The 17,121-nt window shown below is 50.3% G+C and overlaps 1 protein-coding gene across 1 annotated transcript in view; it reads left to right on the top strand.

Moving 5' to 3' along the window:
• Positions 1-805: 805 nt before the first annotated feature.
• KY (kyphoscoliosis peptidase) overlaps positions 806-17,121 on the top strand; it is a 49,769-nt gene continuing 33,453 nt past the window's right edge. Inside the window, exons 1-3 of the mRNA XM_025291408.3 lie at positions 806-1,071; positions 4,324-4,386; positions 8,111-8,173. Coding sequence (XP_025147193.1) covers positions 936-1,071; positions 4,324-4,386; positions 8,111-8,173 — 262 coding nt within the window. The 5' untranslated portion in view covers positions 806-935. The remainder of the gene's footprint in view (positions 1,072-4,323; positions 4,387-8,110; positions 8,174-17,121) is intronic.

The raw sequence follows: 17,121 nt of genomic DNA on the forward strand, positions 1-17,121 counted from the left end.
AATGGTGGAAAGTCAAGTTAGGGACTGGCCCCAGCCGGGTAGGCCCACAGTGCCAAAGGCTACCAAGCAGATGCGCTGTAAACACTCCTGAGTCCCAGAGCCAAAGGCCGCGGTGCTACTGGCTGGGCAGGCCTGGCCTCGCTAAAAATAGACGGGCCTTCAGGTCCAGCTCCCTGACCGCGGCCCAAGCAGGCTGCTCCCTGCACCCAGCCTCCTCCTCTCCCCCTCCCCTCTGCCAACAGGGCTAGAGCCAGGCTTCTAGAAGGTACAGAGATGTTAAGACTTTCACTTCAGGCCAGAGAGGACGGTTAGGCTGATGTCCAGTGGGCAAGTTCCAAGTTCTTGTGGGGCCATAATGGGGCAGGGGTCCTGACCTCAACATCCTACACATCTCCCTCTAACGGAGGGAGCTGTCAACCTCCAAGCTCACTCGGGGAAAGAGTGGTGCCAAGGGCAAAACTCGGCCAATTTCGCCACATCTTGCAATGGAATCTGAAGCCCCCTTGCCGTTTCTCTTTTACTGCACTGACTCTCCCCGTTGACAGCACTGTGCGGTTTCTGTAATTTGCCGCGGCTTTCTGAGGTCTTCTGCTGACTGTCTCGGGGAGGCCCCCGGGATCGCGGGATGGGGCAGTGGCCTGCCGGCCGGGCCGGGAGGCAAGGGGCGCGGGGAGGGAGGCTCCAGAGCGCGGACAGTCGGGGATTTCCTTTCAAAGGTGACTTAGAGCCGCTTCATAAGGGTAGCGCCCTCCCGGGAGGGCCCTAATGGCGAGTTTGGCAGAGTCAGCGAAACGCAGCGCCGCGGCCGGGCGGCGGGGAGCGCCCTCTCCCGCGCCCTCGCGGTCTCCCGCGCCGGGCAGCGGCGCGCACGGGCCATTTGCAGCGCAGGCAGGCTCGCGAGCGGCCGCCGCGCACCGGCCGGAGCGGGGGGCACCATGGAGCTGAAGAAGGATAGCAACGCCGTGTCCATCGACATGCTGCTGATCGTGCACTCGGAGAAGCGGCGCGCCGCTCAGAGCGCGCACTCGGACCGGCCGGCGGACCCGGGCGCGCCGCAGCAGCGCAGAGGAGGTAACCGCGCTCGGGCCGGCCCCGGCCCCCGGCCCCTCGACCTCCTCACCCCAGGGCCTGCCCGCCGGGGGGCGCCCCAGGCGCCCCCGGAACGAGGCCATTGAGGCCGAACTGCTCCCCAAAGCTGGCTGCGCCTCAGCGCTGCGGCTCTGGCGTCCTGTGGCAACGCGTAGCCCCGTGATTGCCCCGGGTTGACTCCCCGTGCATGCCTGCGGTGCTTCCGTCACCCCGGGAGCCCGTTTCCTCTTGGTCACTCTTTGAAGGGTGCAGATCAGGTTGGAAGATGCCCTGGAGGAAAAGGACCAGAGCTTCAGGCCTGAATGCTGCGTGCCCGAGGCCTGCTCCCCACGGGCCACATTGCAGGGCACAGGGGACCCCGGGGAGTTCGTGTACTGAGTCAGACTTTGAGATGGGCCCCCCACCCCCCTTGGTGTCCTCGCACAAATCATGGCCTCACTTCTTGAGCCCTCTCCCAGCTTCCAACAGTAGAAGGCGTGCACGGTGTGAAAGGCACCCAAGCTGGGGTGGCGTTAGGCTGCTCTCCCCACTTTGGCTTACCTGTGATTCTAATTGTCCTGCAGACTTTCCAGGGAAGGTGATACTGGTAAAACAAAGTGATTGTTCCCAGAGTGGTTGTGGAAAGCAGGACCCTGGCCCCTGTACTCTCCTAGAACAGGAAACAATGTGAGAAGAGTAGAGAAGGATATTGTTAGAGGTTAAATTGGCCCCTCAGGCATCTGGGAGCCCCCAGTCCCTGTCTCTGAAGAAGCCCTCAAGAGCGCTTGAGGAGCCTGGTGTGCGGTGCACCAGACAGACTGTGCCCTGGCTCTTTGGGAGTGAAGTTTCACAGCCCTCAAGGTAAAACTTCTGCCTCCCGTCTCCCTTCCAGCTCCAGTGCTCCTCGAAGTCTGTCCCCAACTCTTCTGTCCCCACAGCCCCTGTGCACATTGAATACGTGCCTTTCACCCACCCTGCGGTAGCAGTGGGGCCATGGATGGCTCTTCCCCCTACCCCCACCCTGGGCCACGCAGGCTGCAGCTGCCCCTTAGCTCCTGGTGATGTCCAGGGGAGGCAGGAAGGGGAGAGAAAAGAGATGGTGGAGAGCTGAGAATGTTGACAGGCACCCAGTCTCCAGAGGGATTTGAGGCCTAGCAGTTGTTTGGGTTCGTTGGTTCTGGTGTTCTCAGAGCTGCCCCTGGGAGAAGGGGACATGGCCTGTCTAGGGTATTTGTATTGAGGAAATTGACAGAGGCCACTGGGCCTTCCTTGACAGAAATGTGGCTGCCCACTACTGCACAGACTGTGGTCCAGAGGGCCAGAGGCCCCCCACAAGGCACAGCTCCATGTCAGCCCATGAGTCCCCACCTCCCTCTTCTGCTCTGATCACATTTCTCCAAATGGTTCTGACACTAGAAAGAGGGTGGAGAACACAGAGAAGGCCCTGAGACGCCAGCGATGCGGACTGCTCAGTGAAGTGTCCAACACCGGGCACAAACCCTCCGTGATGCCAGACCAATGCACTTCACACTCATGATCATGACTCAGAGAAAGAAGACCCCTGTTTCCTGAGCCCTCTCTGCTGATATGTCGCTCCAGATATTTTCCTGACGGAAGTTTCTTCCAGACGTTATAGAAGCAGAGAGACCATGTCATTTATTGACAATCAGACAGTTGTGAGCTGGAGCAGAAGGAGAGCACACGGTCTCCAAGACCCGCTGGACAGCAGTGATATCCAGGAGACCCCTAGCTAAGCCAGCACATGGGCCCACTCCTCGGGACAAGCCAAGGAGGAGAAACGCTGAACAAGACCAGCTTGTTCCAAGGCCTCCTGCTGGTGCACAAAAATCTAAAACACACCACTCCCCCTCTTCCAGGTGTGTCTTGTCCTCTAGTCTGCTCCCGCTCCAGGGCCTGCCAGGCAGGGAATCCTCCCGGCTCTACAAAGGAGGGTCTGAGCTCTGTGTCAGGAGAGCGAAGCTTGGTTACTTTCATGGGCAGAGGACCGACTGAGGGTGTGAGCAGGTGGCTTTCTGCTGTGTCCTTGTGGCAGAAAAGATTAAGAGGGACCAGTAGGCACGGAGTGTGTGTGCCGGGTATTGGGCTGCAAGGTGGCAGAGATGCCTTTTCCTTTTCTGCAGGGCCCTAGCACTTCCCCAGCTGTTTCCTTAGAGCCATGCTTCTCCAAAACACTCCTGGAAACCCTCAACTCCTGTTGCATATTCGCCATAGAGGAGGTAGCCTAAAGCTACCTGCACTAGGTCTGAAAAAGCTTCAGTACCTCAGGATTTCTCCCCAAAGTGCTTTCCACTCCCTGGGTGTCAGTGAGGGTTCCGAGTGGTAGGTCCCAGATGCTGACTATGGAGGGCTCTGCAGAAAAGAAGGATGTCAAGAAAGGATTGGGGGCACTCAGAGTGGTGGAAAGGGCTGGAGATTCATATTGGAAGCTGAGCTTCGAGGAACGTGGCCATAGGCTGCAGAGCAGGACTGGCCTGGTGAGGAGGCCTCTGCTGCCACCAAGGAGCCCTCGATGCTCCTTCCATGCCAGCAACTTGATTTTATCGCAGCTGCTTGCACTGCCAGAATATATGCCAGTTCTGTGCCAGGAACTCGACCTTGCAGCCACCACTTCCAGCTACCGCCAGAAAGAGAGAGAGAACCACTTCCATTCCCTTCCCTGTTGCCTCACAGGTCCCAAGATGCAGTGAGACACAGGTGCATCTCAGCCGATGCCTTGGCCACTCAGGGTCCTTGCTCTAGCTGCAAGGGAGGCTGGGAGAGCAGACAACCGTCACTCTCAGTTCCCAGAGAGATCTATCACTTTCCGTCTTTGCCCACTCCCCACCCTAGCTTAGGACTCTCAAAGTGGAAGAAGGTTCACCACACACAGAAATAGGCAGGCAAAATGAATGTCTTCTAGCAGATGAAGAATCTAGCAGATGTCTTCACAATAACGCTTCCATACTTATGCAGTGGAAATGTGGGTGTGACAAAGAGGCATCTCCATTGTGAAACTTCTCCCTGAATGATCCTGATAATCAACCACCCCCTGAAAATTACCATGATAATATTTTTTTAATGTTTTAAATGTAGAGGGTTGTATTCATTCCTCTGAGCTCTTCTCATTGTGGGCAGCCTCTCTCAGATCCCTATAGAGCCACATTCCACCTTTAGCTCAGATCCATTCACAACTGGTGCACTTGGTCTGAGTCTCCTTCCACAGAAGGCCTCATGCTGGTCTTTGTCACTTCACAGGACTTCAAGGCGTCGGGAATGGAATCCGGAGATGGCAGAAACTAGAAGGAAATGACCTACGTGGTAAATTCTCTCATCTTCATTTTATTTTCTTTCCAATCTCTTGAGTTCAACACATTGAAAAATGTCTATGAATGTTGGGTTTCACTTGTTTGATGACTGGCCTAGATGTCTAACCACTCAGACAGTGGCTGCTTGTGACTCAGCCAGGCCTCTGGGGTTACTGTGACCCTGGAAGATTTCTCTTGGCATCAGGTCCCCCAGTTTCCTGGAGGCTGTTGTGGGGGGCAATGCTATCAACTTGAGCACCCACTTGTTCACTGGCTGAGCTATAAAGAAAACCTTGGCATCGTTTGGGATAGTGGATTTGGTTGTGTCCCCAGGGGAGGGGCTTCCCAGGTTATGCTGGGCATCTATCTTTTAAAAATATTTCTAAACAGGGAAGACAGTGGCCTGCCTTGGGTGGTGTTACTCAAGGCCTGGGAAGATGCCAGTCCAGGGTTCTGTGGCTCCTGGCCTGGAACCCAGAATACAATAAGATCTGAGAGAAATCCCAGCTTCCAAAGCCACCTCTTTATGGTGCCAGGCGTCAGTCACCCTGCAAGCCCAGGATTTCTCTGGCAGTGCCATGCATGGACCATTATACTGGGCCTTATTCTGGCCCTCCTGGACTCATAAGCCCAGCCTCCATGGACAAATACTGTGGAACTTCACTGTGGGCCTGTGAGAATTCTAGCAAGAATAAGACCTCCACTCCCAGAGCCCCAGTAGGGGACTCAGTCAGACCCTGACTATCTGAGCCCAGGGTCAGATGACTGACTCATCAAATGCCAGTGGGAAGGACCCACCCCCCCATGACCCTCCACAAATGGAGAAACAAGACCCCAAATGAACAGGACTGAGCACCTATGTTCTGCCATCCTTCTGACGGTAACAGAGGGAGAGGACGAACTTCTAAAAGTGAATTCATTCATTCATTCCCTCAGTAAAGGTGTACAGTGATTGCTTGGTTCTGGGAAGTGTTCCAGTTGGAGATGAAACTAAATGGAATAGTCAGGAATGCCTGCCCTCCTGGGGCCATGTTAGAATGACTGCATCATAATGCCGTTCACCACAGCCAAGTCTCAGCACCCTGGAGGTGAAGAGCTTGCCTGTGTCCCCTGTGCTATGCATGAAGATAACTTATCCTCAAGACACCCTCCCCAAACCAGGGACCATCTTCGGAGTCCTGGCTGATGGGCTTGCATGCATGGGATGTCTTCCTTATCCTTGGGGTGGGACCATCAGATGGGAGACACACCAGTTCTAGCTATACCTAAACAGACAGCTAAGTTAGCAAAACTGTGCTGTGGGTTCATGAGAATTAGAAAAAGAATCAGACCTCCAAGAGATCCGACAGCCTCAGAAGCACATAGCAGCCCATGCAAGCGGGCATGCCCCGCCAGTGTGCAGGTGGATGGAGGGCAAGTGGGTCATGTAGGAGGAAAAACACACCCCGTCTTTGTTTGTTACATCTCCTACTTCACCTGAGTTGTTGGAAATTCATCTTATGGCTTCTTGGGCATGTTGTTACATTAGGAGAGGATTGAAGTATACTGAATTCATCCCCTTTTTACCATCTTCAGGGGTCCTGGTTTGGGGGAAGATTAGTGGAAAAACATAACAAAACACAAAAAGATATGGTAACTATTACAAGACTCTTCTTAAAGATGTGAAGTGGGAAAAAAAAAAAAGATGTGAAGTGGGTACTAGGTGCTAGCTAAGAAAGAGAATGCTTAAAGTAGTTCTTGCAAAATCACCCAAGAATTAAGAGTTTTAGGTAAATGCAGGGCTGGGGAGAGACCACATAGAGGCCTTGAGCTTGGGAAAGAGGATTCCACAACTCTGCTAACATATGTAATTTAAAATTAACTTGAAGTAAAATTTTATTTATTTTTTTCAAGTGGCATGCTTGCATGCAAGCAGAAGTTAAATCTACAGCTTCTTTCTGCGTTTTCTGATGGTGAGGTCCTGGGTACATACTTGCCTGGCTGGTGCCCAGGTCACCCAGCCCTGGTGACCAGCATGGTGCCCAGCCTTGGAAACTGGAGGGCTTTCACCTGAGAAGGAAGCAGCTGCTGGCTTGTACTTGGTGGAGGGTGCACAAATGTGGATGAACATGCTGTTGGTCCCCCCTCTTGCTACCCATGCACTCCTCTGGCTGGGGTGCTGGCAGGGTGGGGGGAGCCCAAGTGCTCCACACTTTTCTGAGCAGCAGGTGTTTGGGCTGAGCCATCAGCTTGCCCAGCAACGGGCTTCCCCTGCTGTGATTGGCTGCTTTCCTTGGTCCTGGCTGAAGTCTGCCTAGCAGCACAGGGACTAATGCCCCACAGCCACAGGGAAACCAGTTGTGCAGCCATGACTATAAATACCCTTACAGCAGCTATGCCAGCCAATCATCCTCCTTGAGGATTCCCTTCCCAGATCCTGTTTCCTCCACCCTCCAGCCTCGCGAAGATTACAGCCAGCTGTGCCCACAGGAGGTGGCCTCTTTGTCCTCGCCTGGGTCTGGCCTGGAGCTCTAGCCTAGCACATACTGCTTCACCCTGAGTTGGCACACTCAGGCACCCTGACCCTTGCCCAACTGACCAACCTCAGCCTTCATGGGGCTAACTGACCTGGTTGGGCCTGCTACAGAGAAGCCTAGAGAGAGTGAGCTTCCCCGGGCAAGACCCACCCCCTACAAGGAGGATAGCAATCCAGTTCAGCTCAGTGAGCTGCCCACCCACCGTGACCGGCTTCTGCCTGGCCAAAGGCGTGGAAATGCTGAGTGGCAGCCCTGGTTGGGTATACACGCGATGACATATGAACAGAGCCAAATCGCGCCAGTGCTCCCGAGGCATGCTTGCACCTGTGCCAGTGGTCACTTCCAGGGACAGGCCCAACAGCCTTTTTGCAGCTCAGCAGGAGGCCAGCGGAGAAGACGGCAGGCCGGGGTGGTAGTGGCCCTTCCCTAGCCTCATCCCTGCCCCTCTGAAGCAGAGGTTCAAGGGCAAGACCAGACGACCACAGCAGCCATATATGTGCAGCAGAGATGGAGGGGAGGCAGTGCTTCCCACAGGAGGGGCAGGGGGCACCCTGCCATGGTCTATGGCAGGAGCTGGGCATGTCTCCATAGCAGCCTGACTCCACTAGGCTCTGAGCATGGCTCTGTGTCCCAGGGACACGAATATCACCAATGCATGGCAGGTGCCCTGCAAATGTTGGTGAACCTGAACCAAACTGCAAGCACCCCAACTCTGAGGCTAGAGAAGGAGCAGGGTACCCTCCATTCCTCTCAGAGAGAGGCAGGAGGCTGAGTTCGGACTCAGGAGACTTAGGTTCAAGCCCGGGGTCTCACCTGGCCATGGGGTCTTTGGCAAAACGTTAACCAGTCAAAGCCATGGGCCCATGATTGAGGTAAGAGCCTTCCAGGCTGCTCCGTAGAAAGGTGTGGAGATCAGGGAGGCTTCACACTGTGCTATGGAAACTGGTCTGGCTGCACCAAAGTCAGGAGCGGTGGTCACTTAGCCCGTGGGAGGCATGCCCAGCTTTTAGAAGAGAAACTAACCTCTGCTGGCCCCCACTGGGAGTGAGAGGCTGTGTGTACGCGGGCTCCTAGGCGCTTGCCTCTGTGCTCAGATATAAGATTCTACTGATTCACACGTGTTGATACCCAGCCTGGCAACTCTCTGCTCTGCCCAGGGAAAATTCCATCCTACTCTGGACCCCATGGTCACTGCAGGCCCCTCTTGTCTTCCCTCAACAGGAAACCTGGTGGAGAAGCAGCATGCCCAGCAGACCCAGGTCATCACTTCCTATGACAACCAAGGTAAGGTTCCGCCACTACCTGTCCCCTCTCCCCCAGCTCCTGTGTGCCCAGATCTGCTGTCCTGGCCAGAGAGAATGGGGTCAGAGCACAGACTGTGGAGAGCAGGGCCCTATCTGCCCCGGAGATGCTGGAGCACCCTTCCCTCCCCACATCCCATGGGAAACAGTGAGAGGCTGGCCGTGTCCTGGGATAGAGCAAGGAAGTCCTTGGGCCACAGAATCCGCTGCTGTCATCATCATCACCCTGGTTGTCATCACTTTCGCTGAGTGCTAACCTCACGTCAGGCACCCCGCCAGGCCACGTACATGGTCATTCTCATGTGGGTTATGCTTCACAGCAGTCATATTTGATCGGTACTCTTACTGTCCTCATTTTACAGATGAGTAAACCAAGGCTTAGCAAGGTGGTCTTCTGTCCAAGATTGCAAGGCCAGCAAGAGTCAGAGCTGGAGTAGTCTGTTCCCAGCACCATCCCCGTCCCCCACCACCCCAACCACCATCAAGACCTCAGCTGTCGCTCCTCTCACAGCACTGCTTCTACAGCCACCCTGGGACCCGGCTCCCCCAGCCAGGCCCTCCCTCCTTCCGAGTCACGGCGGTTCCCTGGCCTCTCCCCCAGAGATGGAGCCCTCCCGGACAGGGCCCTCCACCCTGGGACAAGTTTAACTCAGCAGTGGGGATTCAGAGGGCCCTTCCTTAGGAATCCTCACTTTGCTGGACGGATCCTCCCAGAGGGGAAGACAGGCAAGGGCGTCCGCTGCTAACTCTGCAGGGGACTAGATCTGAGAGCACCTCAGGGTGGAGGCAGGGTGGCTCACAGCTACAACTGGAGGAGAAGCCAGGTTAGAGCCCCACCCAACGTCCACTCCCCAACTCACTCACCTCCCCTCCCTGCAGCCGTGGCTTTCTGCTCTGGATTGAAGGGCCTGGGGCCTGAGAGCTCTCATAGACTTGGACCTAAGATGTCACTGCCGGTGCCCTCAGCGCTCATGTTCTAACTTGTAAGGCTATGCCCAGAAGGCGATGAGGAGGAAGCCCTGGAGGACTCAGAGGTTCTCCGGGAATTGCTCTGTAACACCAGCTAACTCAACATCCCCAAGGAAAGATGCTGGCAGATAGTGAAGAAAGGCCTGCCAGCTCGAGTTCCCAGCGGGAAGTAGCTAGTTCTTCTTGCAGTCTAGGTCAGCATCCATTTAGGGCAGGATTCCTGGGACGATGGCTCCAGGACAAACCCAAGGTCACTCAGTGGGCCCACCTCAACCTGTTACCCCTCTGAGCACTACAGAGACAATCCTGGGCCCCCACTTCTCTGAAATGGACTAGCAGCAAGCAGCTCACCCCAAATAAGAGTGAGTGACATAAGAGTAAGTGACATCTCACTGAAATGAGTGTGGATTCAGTTCAGTTCAGTCGCTCAGTCGTGTCCGACTCTTTGCCACCCAATGGACTGCAGCACTGAGTGTGAATTAGCAACTATTTATCTTACTTAGTTCTGGCCATACCCCCTTGTGGGGTCATGATATTATCCGTGTTTACAGAGGAGGAAGCTGAGGCTGAGGATGCTGTGGTCCCCAAGCAGGGTGCTCCTGCCAGACTTGTAGGATAGGACTAGTGAAATGGGGCCTTCCAGTTACCTTGCCTGTACACCATACCCTGGCTCTTGTGGGCCACTCACATGCCTCTTCCCAGGATCTGAGGCTTTCAGAGGTGGCCTTGGACGGTCCACTGAAGATCGGGATGGAATGGGCCCTCCAGGTCTTATGGAAGCCTGGACCACAGTGAGGGAGAGGTTGCCCTGCTCTGGGGCTGCGGCAAAGTCCCCACTCATGCTGATCCATTCATTTCACAAAAAGCACCTCTGGATGATGGCACTGGGGATCCATCAGAGAACACAACAGACAAGCTTCCCTCCCTGTGAAGCTGACACCTGGTGAAAGAAACTGATGAACCTGACTAGAAAAATGCAAGGTGTCAGATAAGGTTGGCGGAGAAAATAAAGCAGGAAGGGGCATGTAGGGGGAAGTCACACAGCTGAGTATTCATTTCTGGTGGCTGCTGTAACACATAATCTCAAACTCGGTGGCTTAACACAAATGTATTTATTCTCTTCAATGGGCTTCTCAGGTGGCTCAGTGGTAAAGAATCCACATGTAATGCAGGAGACCTGGGTTCAATTCCTGGTTCTGGAAGATCCCCTGGAGAAGGAAATGGCAATCCATTCCAGTATTCTTGCCTGGGAAATCCCACAGACAGAGGAGGCTGGCAGGCCACAGTCCATGGGGTCACAAAGAGTCGGACATGACTTAGCAACTACAACGATATTCTCTTCAACAGTTCTGAGACTACAAATCCCATAACAGTCTCAATGGGCCAATCAGTCTCTTGGTCAGCATCAGGTTCCTTTTGGAGGTTCTGGGCGATAATCTTTTCCTTGACTCTGCTGGCTTCTAGAGGCTGCTGGCACTTGTGGACTTGTGGCTGCATCACGCCAGTCTCTGCTTCCATCGTCACATTGCATTCTCTCTGTAAAGTAGTTCTATCCCGCTCTGTTTTATAATAATCCTGGTGGTGGCATTGGGCCCACCCAGATGATCAGGATCACCTTTCTATCACGAGATCCTTAACTGAACCACATCTACAGACTCCCCTTTGCCGTAGAAGGTAACATTCACAGGTTCCCGAATTAGGACATGGATATCTTTGAGGGCCATCATGCAGCTACCACAGGGAACAATTTAAAATAGAGTGGTTGAGAAAGGCATCCCTGAGGTGACATTTGAGTAAGCGAGGTGATGAAGGAGCAGGTCACGCGGCCTCTGGGGACGAGCTCCCAGCAGAGGGGGTGGGAACTTTATGCAACAGGTGACAGAATGATCATGGCAATCTTGGATCTTCACACGGAAGAGGTCTTTGCAAGATTCATCTGTGACAGGCCTGATGAGAGGGGAATGATTATAGGAGCCCCAGTGACCTCAGGCCCCAAAAGTTACTCTTTGCAAATCAGGTTTCTGTTGAGGCCTCCTTCCTGGTCACCTACCCTCATCCCCAGGCAGACTGTCTGTGCCTTCTTTGATCAGGGCTGCACTAGGCTCCAACTGCCGTGTTTCCAGACCTGGGACATCCCTGGTGAGCTCCATTCTGCAGAAAGAATCATGAATGGGCCTGGGTTTTCAAGAGCCCCGTGGAAGCCAGGGTCAGTTAGGCTGCAGGAGACAGCCTTGATCACACCTCCTGGCTGGTGCCCCGTGGCCTTGGCCCTGAGCTCTGGCACACTCGCAGTCACCCCACAGCTAGAGCTGCTGCTCAGGGCTTCCACCCTGAGTCAGACTGTACCTGGTGCGGCATCTGCAGAGTTGGACTGTCGCCGTCATCAGTCAGCTTGCTGTTCCCAGGGTGTCAGAGCTTACACTTCCTGCCCTAATGCTGACTACCACACTCTGGGCAGAAACCTCTGAACACCCAGCCCAGGGCTGTTTAAGAGTTGGGTGTTTTTAGAAACACTTTAGCTGAGATTTTCTAACTCAGCTACTGCAGGAAAAATTCGAAGGCAGAGAATCCAGGTTGTAAAGGTGACAGCCGGTTATGGACAGAGTTAAGGAGCATCTTAAGTCAATGATGACAAATATCTGACATGAATGCCGTACCACCACCCCCTGCCCCAGCACACACACAAATACACCCACGCATGTATGCATACGCACACTCACATTCATATACACACGCACACACCTGACAGTCTTTGCTAATTGATAAGCGCTCCAGGCAGCCACTTCCAATCAGTCAGAGTTAATGAACAACACAAAATCTGTTTGCCATCTCTGTATTAGATGTTCAGAGCAAATTAGGTCTTCAGACAAAGCCTGATTCAAACCCGCAGAGACCTGGAGAGAAGCTGTTGGGTGGGAGGACTCTCCTGATGGGGTAGAAGGCTAGGCCTGCCTGCTGCGTTGCCACATCTCTGGGGGTGGGAACAGCATCTGGCAATCACTTCTCAGGTGTAGCAGAAAATAACCCCTAATACGCTTTTACTAAGATAGCCAAAGTTTCAGCTTCACAAAATGCTGTTTCAGTGATAGCTGGTGGAACTGGGAAGCGGTAACATGAGAAAGTCTGGGGCAGGTGATCCGAAATCCCAGGAAGGCCTCCTTTGGGTATGCTTGTGACTAAGATTAGCGTCATGGCATCTGACTGTACCTAGGGCTTAGATCTCACTTTAAAGTTTGTCCAAATGATATTCCACTTTTTATCATTGGCAAATTAATGTTTTCTTTAAAGTAAGAGTTTTGTTTGGTAAGGAATGTTGTAGTTAGCAAACTCTTAGCACTTCACACCTTTAGGAAGCACGGGGTGATACTGCAGCCCTGCTCACTGGGGATAGTGTGCCCAGGTCCAGGACCATTTGGAGCAGAGAAGCCTCCCAGAAGTGCCCTTGCACACCTATGAATGAGAGCAAGAATCACACCCATCAGGGAGGCCGGGAGCTTTGTTATTCTCTTCAAGGGAGTGACGATTAATAGCACCACTTGGGGCAGAGCCAGGAGGGGGGCCTCAGGAAAATGTCAGATCCCCGGAGGGGGGGCCAGGGAGAGGTGAGGCAGTTCAGGAAGGGAGAGGTGAGAAGGGATGACTGATGCATGAAGGGGTGACTGGCTGGTGAGCTTCCAGCCAGGCAAGTGCCCAGTGGGAGACCACCTCAGCACCCACCTCGGAAAGGGCTTATAGAGTTTTGATTTTCAGCTCACTCATTCTCTGACGTAGCAACATGGCTGGATAAGAGTGGTTGGAAGTACCTGGACATTAGGAGAAGTTTGGGAAAGAGGTTTGTTGTTGAGCCCTGGTAGTTCAGCTGGTAAAGAACCCAACTACAATGCAGGAGACCCCAGTTCATATTCCTGGGTCCGGAAGATCCCCTGGAAAAAGGATAGGCTACCCTTTCCAGTATTCTTGGGCTTCCCTGGTGGCTCAGCTGGTAAAGAATCCTCCTGCAATGCAGGAGACCTGAGTTCGATCCCTGGGTTTGGAAGATTCCCCTGGAGAAGGGAACAGCTACTCACTCCAGGATTCTGGGCTGGAGAACTCCATGGACTGTATAGTCCATGGGGTCGCAAAGAGTCAAACACGACTGAGCGATTTTCACTTTCAAACCAATAGTCAGGTCAGCTTTGCAGCTTCTCTGTACTTCTAGAGACTGTTGTAGCCCAGCGTTTTCCAAATTTTGCTTGACAAAATAATGCTGGGTCAAGTAGACTTCTGCAGAACTTCTCAGATCGTTGTGTGATGCGACCTACAAAAGGGGAGGAAGTGGACATTTTTCTCAAATCCTTTTTGTTACAAAACATCTAGTGGGCAAGTATAGCTTGGCACCCACTTTGAAGACCAGCTCTGAGTGTTCGGAGGAGAAAGCGGAAAGGCAGTGGTGAGTAGACCCCTGCCCCGGGCATTGTGGGAAGACACAGAGCCGTCATTTGCTGCCCATGGCGATGATAGCAGATCCTCCGACCAGAATGATGCTTTGAACTCTGAAACACTTAACATCCTAATTGTCAAGTCACTGGCTGATTTTCTCTGCCAGTGAATGTGCTAGAAACTACAGTCAAAATGAATGTTAACCCCTTCAAAGTAATCCCTTGGAGGCCACTTTGTACCTTTTAAACTTGTTTAAGAATTACTATCCTTAACACGCAGAGCAAGGTTATGAGCTACACAAGAAAGTCAGTATTGTTATTCTGTGAAAACACATTTAGCAGGCAAAGGATTAGTAAATGGAGTTCTTATGAAATCAATAAGGAAAAAAATACCACATCAGTAGGTAAATAAGCGATTCACAGAAAAAGTTTAAAATGGCAAATAAAATACTATACTGAAAAAAAATACGATACTGAAAACTTAATAAATATACAAAAACAGTGACATGTCACTATTCATTGATTTTTTTAAAAACTTAAAGGATTAATGACAATCAAATGTCAAATTTTTGCAATACCCCAAAATTCAGTTCCTTAAAACATTTAACAGCTCACAAGTTTACAGGTTGTCTGGATGTTCTTGTCTGAGCCACACCTGGCTGCTTGCAGATCTTGGCTAGCCTCACCCCTGTGTGTGGTCAGTGGGAGGGCTGGCTGAAGATCAGCTGGTCCAGGGTGGCCTCACCTGCGAAGGCTCTGCTCTGCTCCCTGTGGTCTCTTGCCCTCCGCAGGCTAGGTTAGGCACAGTTACATGGCAGTTGTGGCTGGAATCCCAAGAATGGAAGTGGAAGCAGCAGAGTCTTTTGACATAGGTTCCAAGCCTGCACAGCATCATTTCATGTTAATTGGCCAGACCGCATCATCAGGCCAGCCTAAATGTGGGAAGGAATGAAAGGCCTCTTTTTGGAAGGAAATACAAAGTATTGTAACCAATTTTGCCACTAAACACAGAAAAAGTGAGCAAAATAGACACTCTCTTACACTGTTGAGAGAATCATAAAATCATTCAGGAGATTTTGCCAATATCTAACAAAAGCCTTAAAAATCTCCATACCCTTCAATACATGTTTAAGAATTTATTTGAAGAAACCGATTTGAAGAGTGTGTAAAGCAGTGTGTCAGAATGTTTGGGTTTCCCTGGTGGCTCAGTGGTAAAGAATCTGCCTGCCAACACAGGAGATGCAGGTTCATTTCCTGGGTCAGGAAGATCCCCTGAGGAGGAAATGGCAACCCACTTCAGTATTCTTGCCAAGATAATCCCATGGACAGAGGAGCCTGGTGGGCTACAGTCCGTGGAGCCACAGAAGAATCAGACACAACTTAGCAACTAGACAACATCAGAATGTTCATCACATCATTGTTTAAATAGCAGAACATTTGGGAACTCTTAAATATCCAACAAAAAGAAATTTCTTCTTATGATTATAAACCATCTGTAGAACAGAGTACTATGCAGCCATTTAAAATGACTTGTGATTATATTCAGTAACATGTAATGTAAAGACAAGTGAAGAAAGCAGGGTACAAAAACATGTTTATTATTATCCTGCTTTGCATTGTCACCTATTTTACGTTGTTCTGTATCTCATAAGTTCTGTTTTAATTCTACTTTTACTTGTGCGTTTGATTGGTATTTTTAATTTTTTATTTTAATTTAAATTAGCATACAGTATTGGATTTTCTGGTGTGCAGTTCTATGTGTTTTAACGCATGCTCAGATTCATGATACCACCACCACAATCAGAATACAAAGCAGTTCTGTCACCCCCAAAATTCCCTTCTACAGACTCTTTGTATAGATTCACATCCTCCCGTCACTCCTAAGAGTATTGTTGAGAAGTATCACTTGACATGGCTGCACCAAAAGGTGTTTATCCATTCACCTGCTGAAGGACATTGAGACGTTTCCAGTTTGGGGTAATTATGAATAAAGCTTCTATAAGCATTTGTGTACATGTTTTTGTGTGAATGTAAAGAGTCTCATTTCTCTGGGATAAAAGCACAAAAGTATACTTGTTGAGTCATATGTTAAGTACATGTTTTGTTTTTTTAAGAAACTGCTAAACTATTTTCCAGAATGGCTGCATCATTTTACAATATCACCAGCATCTGTGAGGGATCCAATTTCTCTTCAACCTCATCAGCATATAGCATTATCATTATTTTTTATTATTGCTCTTCTAATAGATGTAGTATCTCATTCTGTTTTCAGTTTGCATTTTCCTAATGGTTAATCATGTTGAACATCCTTAATTTCTTATTTGGTGAGATATCCATTATTTTACCCATTTTCTGATTGGATTGTCTTTGCACTTTTGTAAAAAATCAATTTGCCGTATTTGTGTGGGCCTATTTCTTAATTCTATTATGTTCCATTGAGCTATATATCTATCATTTTGTCAATATCACACTGTGTGATTACTGTAGCTTTATAGAACATCTTAAAATCCATTGGTGTTCTCCTATCTTTTTCTCAAAATTAACTTGATTTTTCTAGTTGCAATATCTTTCTATCTAAATTTTAGAATCATCTGGCCTATATTTACAATCTACAAAGTTTCTCCAAGGAGTTTAATTGAAATCGCATGAAATCTATAGATGAATTGCCAACTTGACAATACTGAGTCTTCCAATCCATGAACATAACATATTTCCCTGTGTATTTAGTCAGTCAGTTCAGTCCCTCAGTAAGGTCTGACTCTTTGTGACCCCATGGACTGCAGCACGCCAGGCTTCCCTGTCCATCACCGACTCCCGGAGCTTGCTCAAACTCATATCCATCAGGTCAGTGATGCCATCCAACCATCTCATCCTCTGTCATCCCCTTCTCCTCCTGCCTTCAATCTTTCCCAGCACCAAGGTCTTTTCCAATGAATTTAAGTCTGCTTTAATTTGTTTGATCATATTTTTTAGTTTTCAGCATAAAATTCCTGCATTTTTTTTTTAAGATTTACACTTAACCATTTCATTTTTTGGAGCCTTGGGAAATAATAATTTTAAAATTCAATTTCTAATCATTTATTGTCAACATAAATACAATTGATTTTGAGGTGCTGACCTTGTATCCTGTGACCATTCTTAAACTTAATTTTTAGTTCTAGGAAATTCTTGTATAGGTTATTTGGGATTTTTCCATGTAGACAGACATGTCATCTGTGAATAGGAAGTTTCACTTCTTTCTTTGTAATCTATATGACTTTTCTTTCTTTCTCTTTTATTTCTATTATTTCACTGGGCAGAACTTCAGTACAGTGTTCATTAGGAACAGTGAGAGTGGCTATCCATGCCTTGTTCCAAATCCCTGGGGGGAAAGATTTACACTTTTCACCATTAAATATGCGGTTAGCTCTAGGTTTTTGGTAGGTGCCTTTTTCCAGATTAAGAAGCTTCCTTCTATTCCTAGTTTCTTGAGAGGTTTGTTGAGTGGATATTAAATTTTGTCAAATGCTTCTTCTGTATCAATTGATATGATCATGTGAGTCTT

Source organism: Bubalus bubalis, chromosome 1 (genome assembly GCF_019923935.1).
Source record: "Bubalus bubalis isolate 160015118507 breed Murrah chromosome 1, NDDB_SH_1, whole genome shotgun sequence".
Taxonomy (NCBI): Eukaryota; Metazoa; Chordata; class Mammalia; order Artiodactyla; family Bovidae; genus Bubalus; species Bubalus bubalis.